The sequence below is a fragment of the Narcine bancroftii genome, chromosome 13 (genome assembly GCF_036971445.1).
Source record: "Narcine bancroftii isolate sNarBan1 chromosome 13, sNarBan1.hap1, whole genome shotgun sequence".
Lineage (NCBI taxonomy): Eukaryota > Metazoa > Chordata > Chondrichthyes > Torpediniformes > Narcinidae > Narcine > Narcine bancroftii.
In genome coordinates this window covers 66,539,984-66,552,576 of record NC_091481.1, presented here as the reverse complement: position 1 = coordinate 66,552,576, position 12,593 = coordinate 66,539,984, and the positions used below count along the sequence as shown (strand labels likewise).

The 12,593-nt window shown below is 42.3% G+C and overlaps 1 protein-coding gene across 2 annotated transcripts in view; it reads left to right on the top strand.

Annotated features, from left to right (window-relative positions):
- Positions 1–12,593, top strand: part of LOC138747956 (protein phosphatase 1 regulatory subunit 12C-like) — a 69,950-nt gene that overhangs the window by 33,648 nt on the left and 23,709 nt on the right. For both annotated transcript variants that reach the window (XM_069907615.1, XM_069907614.1), the window contains 5 exons: positions 2,447–2,544; positions 3,679–3,786; positions 8,428–8,518; positions 9,104–9,220; positions 11,736–11,850. In XM_069907615.1, the coding sequence (XP_069763716.1) occupies positions 2,447–2,544; positions 3,679–3,786; positions 8,428–8,518; positions 9,104–9,220; positions 11,736–11,850 (529 nt within the window). The remainder of the gene's footprint in view (positions 1–2,446; positions 2,545–3,678; positions 3,787–8,427; positions 8,519–9,103; positions 9,221–11,735; positions 11,851–12,593) is intronic.

Sequence of the window (12,593 nt, the reverse complement as noted above, 5' to 3'; positions counted from 1 at the left end):
CATACTAAGGGCGAGGTGAGTCGAGCCAATTTTAAACTTTTTTAATTTCCACGATTTTATTTTTGCTGGCTGCTTTATGCTGCCAATTGCTTGAATTCTGAATAATGGGTTCTACAGTATCTTTACACTTCACAGGATTTCTGAACTTTATATGATGTTTGTTGTTAAATCTAAGTGTACATTAAATATTAATTTGTCCTTGCATTTTCTATGAAAGGAAAGAATAGAAGGTGAGATGAAGTAAAATGAGTAAAATTTTAATGCTGTAAAATTGTATGTAATTCTATGAAAGGAAAGAATAGAAGGCGAGATGAAGTAAAATGAGCAGGTAAATGTCTGATTTTAATGCTGTAAAATTGTATGTAATTCTATGAAAGCAAACCCCAGGAGAAACTGTCGGGGATGAGATGGGCCGGAGTGTGGGGAACAAAGAGGATTGTAGAGCACCACAAGAGAATGGATACTTTGTCAGTCTCTTGAGATACCCCTGATTTTTAGGACTTTTATCTGTTACAGTGTCATAAAATATGCAGATTTTCTACCTATCTTTGAAAAAGTGTCTGAATGCGAAATCGGATTATAGACTGTTGCCTGTTATTTCCTTTTACTTTCTACTCAATGTAGAAATTTGCTGTTGGTGCCTTTGCACCACCAGGTCCAATCACTCATCCAGAAGTAAAACTTTGCATATGTTGGACATTGGAAATAAAAACCGAAGATGCTGGCAAAACAGGAGCAAGTTGAGCAGCAAGGGGAAGGGGAAGGTGAGGGGAGAGGGTGGGGGAGATGAGGGCGGGAGGAGAAGGGGGTGTGGGAGGACAGAAGGGGAGGGAGGAGAGGGGGGCAAGAGAAGATTGGGAGGGGGAATGGAAGGATAGGGGTGCAGGGAGGAGGGGGATGGTGGGAGGAGAGAGGGGAGTTAGGGTGGGGCAGGGAGGAGAAGGGGAGGGTGGGGTGAGAGGAGGAGAGAGGGAGAGGTGGGGGGGAAGAGAGAGAGAATGAGTATGAACGTTTCAGGTAAATAGCTTTCATCAGGTTGGCTTTGGTTTTTAATTCCAATTTATCCAGTTACTCCTGTGCTGTCTCCTGGTTTGACCATGACCACTTCAATGTTAAACATCTCAGCCTTGTTTTCAGATTCCACCATGGTCTTGTCCTTTTCTATCTGTAAAAAAAAAAAATCCTCTGCCTAACTCTATCTCACTTCCAGTCCAATCTTGTGCATTGCTGACTTTCATAACATCACCATTGGTGAGAGTTCTTTCACTGTCCTCTGCTCTTAGTTCCAGAATCCCAGTAGAACCCCTGGTGGGTATTCAGAACCTTTGGGGATTAGTAGATGCTGGATAAATGTATTTTCTGTTGCTTGAGATTACGTGTTGCATGATTGGCATACTAAGGGCGAGGTGAGTCGAGCCAATTTTAAACTTCCTTTTTAATTTCCACGATTTTATTTTTGCTGGCTGCTTTATGCTGCCAGTTGCTTGAATTCTGAATAATGGGTTCTACAGTATCTTTACACTTCACAGGATTTCTGAACTTTATATGATGTTTGTTGTTAAATCTAAGTGTACATTAAATATTAATTTGTCCTTGCATTTTCTGTAGCTCTTCTTTTCTATTGTTAGCACCTAACATTTGATGTGTATATTTATGTAATCCTCCCCACCTCAGCAATTGCCTGCATCTTATTCTGAGATCAAAATACCACTCCATTGTTTAGGTGTCAATCTTGGACAATCTTTTTTAAACTCCTGCTCTCTTGCTTCCTTTATAAGGAAGTTACATGAATGGCTTATCCAGGTTACTTGGAGATGGATCTCTGTCATTTATACTTGCACGTTTGTCAGGAGAACCCCTTGTGAGCAGCTTTCTTCCCTTCCTTGTTTGCGTTCAGATTTATTGTCAGAGTATATATGTGACATCACATACAACCCTGAGATTCTTGTTCCTGTGGGTGAGGCAGAATTACCACTTACTGATAGTGCAAAAGAAAATGGTACTCAATATACCTGTGTAAACAAATAAAGAAATGCAAACAAATTGTGCTATGTGGGGGGGAGGGGGTGTGGGATCAACAAAGTGCAGAAGTAGGAGTCCTTAAACAAGTCTCTGATTGAGTTTGTCATTGAGGAGTCTGATGGGGAGGAGGAGCAGCTGTTCCTCAACCTGGCAGTGCAAGTCTTGAAGCACCGACACCTCTTTCCTGATGGCAGCGGCGAGAACAGTGCCAGGTGGGGTGGATCCTTGATGATCGCTGCTGCTCTCTGACAGCAGCGTTTCCTGTAGATGTTCTCAATGGTGGGGAGGGTTTTGCCTGTGATGTCCTGGGCTGTGTCCATTATCTTTTGCAGAGTTTTGCGCTCAGAGGTATTGGTGTCCCTATACCTGACTGTTATGAAGTATGAATTTTTAATGATCTGATGTATTAAATACAACTCCACAGGGCAAAGACGTGCTTGAAACTCGGCTGGCCAGAGTGCCTCCAACTCCAATTGGAAGGTCATTCAGTGTGCCCGAGACTTGCACTGAACATTCAGTGAGGTGAGTAAGGAGCTGAACCAAATCAGCTGTCTTCTTCCTATAACTCAAGCCTTCCAGTCCCAGCAACATCTGATGCTAAAAGAAGCATAGGTTTATTTTAAAATGAAAAGTAACTCAAAATTGTGAGTTAAATATATTGCGATCGAAAAATTTGCATCACTTTTTAAAAACCATTTTGGCATACAATACATGTGCATATATGGTTCTTTTGTATATTGGTGATTGTATCCAGTACATCTTGTGTAACATATTTATCAGTTAGTGGTTCTTTTAAATTCAGTTTGTTTCTGAGGTATCCCATGGTGGTAATTGACTTGAGGACAGAATCCTGTGTTATTACCACCACGTTACATTGGTGTCTTGTTCACAGAACTTTTTATCTCTGTCAGAATAAATTTCCTATCCAATGTGCATGTCCTTTTAAGTTTGGAGAGTTCAGATTTTTTTTGTCAGAGTACATACATGACATCACATACAACCCTGAGATTCTTGTTCCTGTGGGTGAGGCAGAATTACCACTTACTGATAGTGCAAAAGAAAACAGTACTCAATATACCTGTGTAAACAAATAAAGAACTGTAAACAAACTGTAATGCAGAGAGGATACTAAAAAAAATCAATAAAGTGCACAACTAAGAGTCCTTAAATGAGTCCCTGATTGTGTTTGTTGTTGAGGAGTCTGATGGTGGAGGGGGAGCAGCCATTCCTGAACCTGGTGGTGTGAGTTTTCTGGCATCTATAACCCTTTCCTGATGGTAGCAGCGAGAACGGAGTGCATGCTGGTGGGGTGGATCTTTGTTGATTGCTGCTGTTCTCTGACGGCAGCGTTCCCAGTAGATGTCCTCAATGGTGGGGAGGGTTTTTCCTGCAAGTTGTCCATTAAATACACATGTCTTGTACAATATTTAAAATGGGCAACAGTGGCTAGAAATCATGTACTCATTCAAAAGACCTGAAATTTGAAAATATTTAAATTGAGAAAATCCAAATATCAGAAAATCTGGTGGCTCAGTAAGTCCCATTTAATTTTCCATCTCCTCCAATGCCTGCCCCAACCCACCCACCTCCCCCCCCAGCATTTTTTTATATAGTTAATACATTTGTTTTCTAAAATAATTCATTGTTTACTTCCAGCTCTACAGGTAAAGAACCATGTTCCCAGATCCCAAAGGATCTGGTAAATGCCCACCAAGGGGAAACCACTGTTCCAACTAGCAATATAGACTTTAAAGAGAGGCGCAGGTAAGGATACCTATAACACTATCATCAGATTCACGTTAAAGCTAAACTGATGGATGCCGGGTACTTGAAAACAATTTGCATGACATAACCAATCAGGTGGCGCCTATGAAGAGGGAGGGGGGGGGGGTGGTTTGAGATTGACGGCCTTCCTTTGGAACTGATATTTGGAGGTTTATGGCTTTTCACCAAGACCAAAGCAGAGGTTTAGCAGAGTGCTTGGTGGTCAGGACCAAAAAAAAAGGTAGGGGTGTCAAGCATCAAGGTGTGAGAGAATTTGAGGTAATGCAGGGTAAAGTATGAAAATAAACATTATCCAGAGGAAGTGTAAAATGGCTACAGGATATTCCAGAGAAAATGGAAGCAACTTTTGAAGTTGTCAAAGGAACACAAGTTGGGAGTAAAACACAAAAGTCTGCAGTCACTTTGATTTAAGTAAAATCACGTTGCTAGAAATCACAGCAGGTCAAACAGTGTATTTCATATAGCAAAGATAAAGACACATAACCAATGTTTCAGGCTTGATCCCTTCCTCAAGGTGTGAACAAAACGTAGGCAGATGCCCAAACTTGTACACACGTAACTTGGATTGCTGTGTAACGGTACATGTGTGTTTTCCTTTGTGAGTGGAAGACTACACAAAAGAGTCTGGAAAAACAACCAACTGAAAAACCTCACAAAGATAAGCGTATACAGAGCCGTTGTCATACCCACACTCCTGTTCGGCTCCGAATCATGGGTCCTCTACCGGCATCACCTACGGCTCCTAGAACGCTTCCACCAGCGTTGTCTCCGCTCCATCCTCAACGTTCATTGGAGCACTTTCATCCCTAATGTCGAAGTACTCGAGATGGCAGAGGTCGACAGCATTGAGTCCACGCTGCTGAAGATCCAGCTGCGCTGGGTGGGTCATGTCTCCAGAATGGAGGACCATCGCCTTCCCAAGATCGTGTTATATGGCGAGCTCTCCACTGGCCACCGTGACAGAGGTGCACCAAAGAAAAGGTACAAGGACTGCCTAAAGAAATCTCTTGGTGCCTGCCCCATTGACCACCGCCAGTAGGCTGATCTCGCCTCAAACCGTGCATCTTGGCGCCTCACAGTTTGGCGGGCAGCAACCTCCTTTGAAGAAGACCGCAGAGCCCACCTCACTGACAAAAGGCAAAGGAGGAAACACCCAACCCCAACCAACCAATTTTCCCCTCCAACCGCTGCAACCATGTCTGCCTGTCCCGCATCGGACTTGTCAGCCACAAACGAGCCTACAGCTGATGTGGACATTTACCCCCTCCATAAATCTTCATCCGCGAAGCCAAGCCAAAGAAAGAAGAAGAATGTTAGAACTACTGAGTTCCTGAAGTTTGTCTTTCAAAAACGAATATCCTAAAGTGGATGGTTCTGTTTTGTGTCTATTAGTGGGGAGGTTTTGTCGTTGTACATAATCATTATGTATCATTAGTAGATGAAAGAGGCTCCCCTTGTTATGTAGAAGAGATACCTTTGTTATCCTCCGGAACAGTCATTCAGAGATCTGTTGGAATACTGGGTATCATATTCCCGAGACCAACATAGAAAGGACTATTCAGCCCTTCAAGTCTGCCCTACTTTTCAGTGTGATCATGGCTGATTATCTGTCTCAAGAGAAGATGTGTCAACATTGAGGAGAGTTTAGCTTATTTTTTTCCTATAAATGGTACCCAGGCATCATAAAGCATTTCTACAGCTAAGATTGATTTCACTGGAATTTAAGGGCAGGTTTGATTTCAGAGTATTTGAGAACCGAAACAGTCAAAACAGTCCTGCTGTTTAGGGAGTCTCAGGCTAGGTACAAAACCCTCAGGCTGTTCAATATACTATTGAGAATCTTGCATGTTGTGGAAGAAATTTGAAACATTCTCCAGCAAACTAATTATTGATCATCGGGTCAGGAAACCTCTGTGAAGAAAGACAAAGATTTAACAATTTGGGTCAATGACCTTTAAGATTTATTTTGAGTCAAGATTTCTAATATCAGCAGTGTTTTGCTTTTGCAGTTAATAATGTTGTCTTTCAATCTCTGGTTTAATTTGTTTTATTAACTTTTGAAAGATGAGCTATTTGGATTCTAAGTTGTGATTTCATGAATGGCTTGAAGGAGTATTTGGCCAACTTGATTCATTATCATTGATTGTGTGATATAGTTTAACTACATTTTTTATACTGTTGTATACTGTTTATTATAAACTGCTGTTTATAATAATCTTTGCATAAAGGACTTGTTACCCTGTTTAAACACCAGTGACTATATTTAAGGCCAGGTTGGATCCATTTTTACATAGTAGGGGAATTAAGGGATACAGGGAAAAGGCAGGTAGATGGAGATGTGCCTCTCCTCAGATCAGCCATGAACTCTTTGAATGGCAGAGCAGGCTTGATGGGCCGAATGGCCGACTCCTGCTCTTGTTTCTTATGCGTTCAAGCAAAGGGCTTACTTTTACACAGTGATGTATCTAGGGAAAATATAGCGCCTATGGCAAGCACTGAAATTGTGCTGCCCTCCTCCCAGTTAGAACTTCAACCCCGCAACCATCCCTCGCTGCTGCCACACCATCCACCTCACCTTCCCTACCTGTCCTCACTGCTGTAGAACCCTAAAATAGTCCTATCCAACATTGTGTTGGATATCTTGAGATACAGAAAACACGATCGTGAGGTGCCGATAGTCCTAGTTAGAATAAATCTCATTTCAAACACAAATGAAGGGTGAATCACTGTGTAGAGAACAAAGTCCACATTTGATTTGATTTGAAATAATCTGTGTGGGTATTGCCAGCCACAGAACCACAGCAGAGTTCATAATGATGCGAATGACGAGTACCCATTTAACAGGTGCGACAGTAGGTGGAAACAGAGTGTGGAAATGTGCAAAAACCTTTGGTTGAATTTTCAACTGAAAAATTCTCTTTATGGAATAATAGTGCGAAACACGAAAGTCTGCAGCGGCAAGGCCCGGGAGCAGGACGCGTGCTTTGAGGGCGGGCCAGTGGAGCGCAGCTTTCTTCACTCTCGTCACAGCGAAGGGGCGGTGGGGGTCCCAAAATGAAGCCAGACACTCTCCAGTCCATGTAATGTTGCGTTTTTATTGAGATGCCTCTCAAAGTGTGGCAAGTGACCAGGACTGCCTGTAGCAGCTAATTGAAGCAATTCATAACATTCCCATAGCTCTCTCCCCGCACCCCTCACCCACTCCTGAAACCTGCCTATCCTCTTTGAGGGCTAACAGAGTGAATAGTGTCGGTGGAGGAAGGAGCCTTGGTGTCCCAGCACAAATGCCAGAGCTAACAAGCCATGACAGCAACTGATGTGCAATGAAAACAGTTGGTGGGCTTTAGGTGTGAATCAAGAGTCAGGCCTTTGCAAAACTGCCTCTGGAATAAATTGCACAAGTGTGATCTCCCTCCTGAAGAAAGGATTCACTTGTGATTTAAGCACAAATATTCATTTAATCAGTGTGTGAATATTTATGAAGACATTTAAAAGCAATGATTGAAGTTTGACAATCTGTAGCCCGACACAAACTAACCCGCAGGATGGGGAGACAAAAGAGCGTATACAGTGTCATGTATTGGATGTCTGGAGGCTGAGTGTGGGCATCTGCCAGTGAAGTTGTCCAGCTACCAATCCTCACCGTCCCGACACGGACTGAGTGAACTCAACTCAGTTTACTGAGAACATGGAGCTCACAACTCTGCCCAGGCTCCTGCTGAAAGGTTTCGACAGTTTCGTGGTGCCGGCCACCTTCTGCAACGTCTGCCCTGCTCTTTGACTTCGTGAAGAAGCGGAAGAAGTGTGAGAACTGCCTTCCAGGGCCCTGGAGTTTCTCCTTCGTTGGGAACATTCTCCAAGTGGGCCTGAGCAACCCCCACCTGTCCTTCACAGTGATAAAAGCAACGAGTGGGGAGAGGGGGTGAGACCGTGACAAGGAGTGAAATGCACCCACTCTGTCCGATATTGAATGAGGAGAGGTCAGCGGCACCCCCTTCAAGTGGTACCCAGGGCACGTGCCCTAGCTGCCATATGCCTATGTTTTTACATAGACGTAAAAAGGGAACAGGTGTGAATATAGCTTGTGTTTTGATGATACGAGCTGGTTGATTGGGAAAATGTTTAGTCAGAAGTTTTTTGGGATCAGGAAGGTTGCTGGGGTGACACTGGTTCAGCAGAGCAACCAAACAGAGAATGGTATTAGCTGGGGAATAGAATTTGCACATCACATGCAATCCGTTGCAACATCCTTGCTGCTGGTTAGACAGAATCCAATTTTGCAGCACATTTGACGATAAAGTGGTTTATAAAACGTGTCTAAGGGTTGTAGTAGTTAAATCAAATACAGCTGCAGCATTTTAATAATGAAATGATTTTTAAAGTGTGCATTTAGGCTAAGAAATTGTCCTGGAGTTACTAGCCCCCTCTAATGAAGTTATCTCCATGAAGGAGGTTTTATAAATCATTGCCCGTCTTGTTGACGCAGAATGGGCCAGTGCCCCTCTTAGGCCTGCCTTCATTCCCTTGTGCCCCTGAGTTATGAAACTGTCAAGGAGTATCTTACGATTTACTCAAGATGTGTCTATTTATTTGGTTTAAATCTCCATCTCTTTTTTGCAGATTGTACCTTACCCCAGTTCGTGATGATGAGTCCGAGTCCCAAAGAAAGGCACGATCGCGACATGCTCGACAGTCCAGGCGGTCCACACAGGTCAGTGATAACATGTTTTAAAGAGGTGTGACCATTTTTATTTGAATCGAAATATGATTGATGAGCACAGCATAATGCTATAGTGAAATCTGCCACTAGTCGCTTTCCTCTCCTGAGTCACTGTCTTCATTCTTGATCTGATCGTATTTGAATGGAGAATTAATTAGTAGTCTTTTATTAGTATCATAAATGGCCTGAGGGTTTTGCACCTAGCCCAAGACTCCCTGAACAGCAGAAACTCTTTCAATTCTCAAAAACCCTAAAATGAAACCTGCCCTTACACTAAATTCCAGTGAAATCAATCTTAGCTTGTAGACTTTTGAAAGGAAAGGCTGATAATCTGATAGAAATGCTTCATGAATAGCATTTGATCAGCCAAATGCTGTGGGGAGTGGCAAGTTGTCCAGAACTAAAGGGTGCAAAAAAAAACAAATTCTCCAATAAAATACAACCTGCTGGCCTCATCCCTACTCTTCAGAGGGATTTGGAATTATATTTGTTGTAGATCAAGTGCAAGGCAAAGGTGTTAGTGTGTGAACTTCTGGAAAGAAGCATTTATTCTTCATCCCTCTATTCCCTTCATAGGGTGTTACTCTCACAGACCTAAAGGAGGCAGAGAAGACCCTCGGTATTTCTACTGAGAAGAAAACCCAAGACCACCTGGAAAGGAGGGAAGAAGCGAGCGAGAATAATGACAAAAAAGTAAGGAGTTCAGTCAGCGAGGGCAAGGTATGCAGTCCTGCTCTTTCCATGCCTTGAAGAAAGAGCTCAGGCCCAAATCGTCAGTAATACATCTTAACCTCCTATGGACGCTGCAAGACCCGTAGATTTCGACCAGGATTTCTGTGTTTTTACGCAGGCATTGAAGGCCAGTGCCAGAATTGAGGAAGTTATTGATGCTTTAACAAAACAGTCACAGTAGGATATTGCATCCTAAGCAACTGGGTTTCCTTTAAACCTTTTTTTAATGCTAACTCTGGAATTCCCAGATGTATTCTGTCAAGTAAAGTTCCATTAATCTTATTTCCCCAGTTCAGCAATCCTTGTTCTTCACATGGAGCTGCTCCTTTTGTCTGATATTCATCCACCTACATTGAAGTTCTGGCCGTCTGTCAGGCACGAGATTATCCACATTGTTAAAAATTGGAAAATTAAGGATGAAATTTTGTTTCTTTCCTTACCTCTGTAGACAGATATTTGCATATTTCCGATCATATTTCAAACCTTCCTTATTTTTATTTAGACATACAGCACAGTTACAAACCCTTTTGGCCTTTGAGCCCATTCCACCCTATAGCACCCAAATGACCTACAACCCGTACGTTTTGAAGGGTGGGAGGAAACCCACGCAGGCATGGGAAGAACGTACAAACTCCTTACAGACAGCACCAGATTTGCGCTAACCAAGCTGCCTGCACCTAAGTAAGCTTTTTGGTCCTACAGAGATTAGCTGAACGCTGATAAGGTGATTGGCAAGATTATTTTATATTGTCATGTAATAAAGCAGATATAATGTTACACAGAATTGCATTTAGTCAATGATTTGCCATCAGCAGAAATTGCCCGCCGCCTCTTACAATCCGAGAAAGAGAAGCAAAACGAGAGTCCATTCAGAGTCACTGAGTGTCTGTGGATTCACCTCCAGCGATTCATAGCCCCGGCAGCCACACAGAGTTCAGTCCAAACCATTAGTAACTTGAGGCTCAGATCCAAACCTCTGACGTGAACAAGAAGCCTTCAGCACCCAAAGCTCCTTGGGAGCCCACATGAAGGATTCCATTGTGAATTATCAATCCGATCATAGATATTTTACAAATTGTCTCTGTTGCCCGAGAGACTTTGGCACCTTCCCTTTGTTTTGTAGTATACCTCTTTGGCAACTCGTTCCAAACACCCACCAACTTCTGTGGAACAGGTTAGTTCTCGTGTCCCTTTTAAATCTTCCCTCTCTTAAACCTATACCATTTCATTTTAGATTCCCGTACCCTTGGCAAGTGACATTATCTATGTTTGGCATGATTATAAGGTCTCCTCTCAATTTACTACCCTTGAGGGGAAAAGCCTTAGCAAATCCAGTCTCTCTTCGTTACTCAAGTTCTCCAGTCCCAGTAATAACCTTGTGAATCTTTTCTGGACCTTTTCTAGCAAAATGACATCCTTCCTAATAGGCTGTCGCACAATACTCCGTGTGGTCCCACCACCGTCTTCTACAGTTAGAACATGGCTTCCCAGCTCCCTTTTCTCGATGTCCTGACCGATGCAAGCAACCATGCCAAACTCTTCTCTCACTGTCCACCTGTATCACTACTTTCAGGGGACTATGTACTTGAATATCTGCATCACCTTTCAGGACCTGCCATTTACTGTTTAAATTCTGCCCTACTTTAACTTGCCTAATTACATTGCTTCACATTTGTCAGAAGTAAATTGCATCAGCAATTCCTTTGCCAGTTCAAAATAATTGCACGCATGAGCTGAGATTTGATCTGTTGAATAAACCTAGCTTTACACCCTTCCTAATCTCTTTATTTTTTAATTCATCTGCTATTTATCTGCTACGGCCATACACGGTGTGTTACTCTCCTGCTTTACCATCAGATTTGCGAGACACCTTTTGTGCTCCTTTAGTTCATTTTAGTTTGCTTTGGGATAATTCACTAAGTTTGAAATGCCAAGATTGGAGTAGTTCAGATAATTAAAAGAATCTGCAGGAAAGATCAAACCATTGCCTCTGCAGGAGGACCAAAATAAGCGGCACAAGTCTAAAATTAAAGGGTGCTTGCTGGAAGCATTTGTTATAACCAGTAGTAATGGGAAATGGTCACACAGTCACACTGAAACGTGATGAGATGGTAGTTAATTGAACATTTGCAGATCGAGATTGACAGATTCTTATGCTGGTGACAAAATATATAAAGCAGATGTTTGAGGTTAATTTAGGAATCGGCCATCAACTGGTAGAACAAGTTCAGGTTTGAACCTGCTCCTGTATTTGCATGTTTGACGGTTAATTTCTGATTTTTAAAAAATTGCCATAATTTCCGATAAATACATTAAAATATTCTTAAGATTTATTTTTTATTGTTGGGTTTTTCATCTGCTGATTATTTGTGCTCTGACAATTCCAATTCCTTCATGTTATCAGAAACACGGAGGATTACTTTTTTTCCTCGCTGTAATCTCAAACAAAACCCAACAGTTTCTGCTCCCTTTGCAGGATGTGGGTAGTCGACTGAGACCTGTGGCCGTGGAAGTTTCTGACTCAGGCTTGTGTCTTGCTCCTGCACACTCCAGATATTCTGTTCCTGCACTTTCAATCGAACACTCTAAAGGTAAACTGGAATTAGGTTGGTAGAGCGTCTAAAGAAATGTTCTAATTCCACCTCCTATGAAATAAGCCCAGGTATAGACCACAAGCTCTGTGGTTTTCCCAGTGTTTCAATGCGAGCATCTAATTATAATTGGGTTGCATAGATATCACTGGGGGGTGGGGGTGAAATTAGTTTGTGATGAATTACTAATAGTTTCCAGGGTGTGACAGAGCATATGTTGTAGAAAAAGGTAGACATTGGGGAAAATTGAGTGCATATTGCCAAAGTACAGAAAAACTCGTGTCCAGAATTCAAGCCATCAGCAAAAATATCAAATACATTATAAAAAAATTAAAGAATAAAATAATGGGTAAAAAAATACACCAGTTTAAAATTGTAGAAGGACATGTTCTGTCAAGTAACACATGAACATTTGGTGAAGATGGGAGCAAACATTCAGCCGGCAGGAGCCTTGGTTGGGCTTTGCTTGTAGCAGCTGTTTGAATAAAGTTGAGTGAAACAACAATGGCGTTTCCCAGGTTGATGCCGGTCGCTGTTGGGGCGACTCTCTTAAAGTGTCTCCTCATCCCTGCTGAGTAAGAGTCACTCTGGTCAGGGGCTTTATCTGTAAACTTGGGGGAGGGAGGGGCTAATTATTTATAATATTGTTTGTCTTTCGGGTGGCTCCTTGTAGGGAGAGGAACTTGCAGATGTAGCAACGGTTAAATGTTTTCAAAGAATCTGACTGAAAATAAAGTAAAATG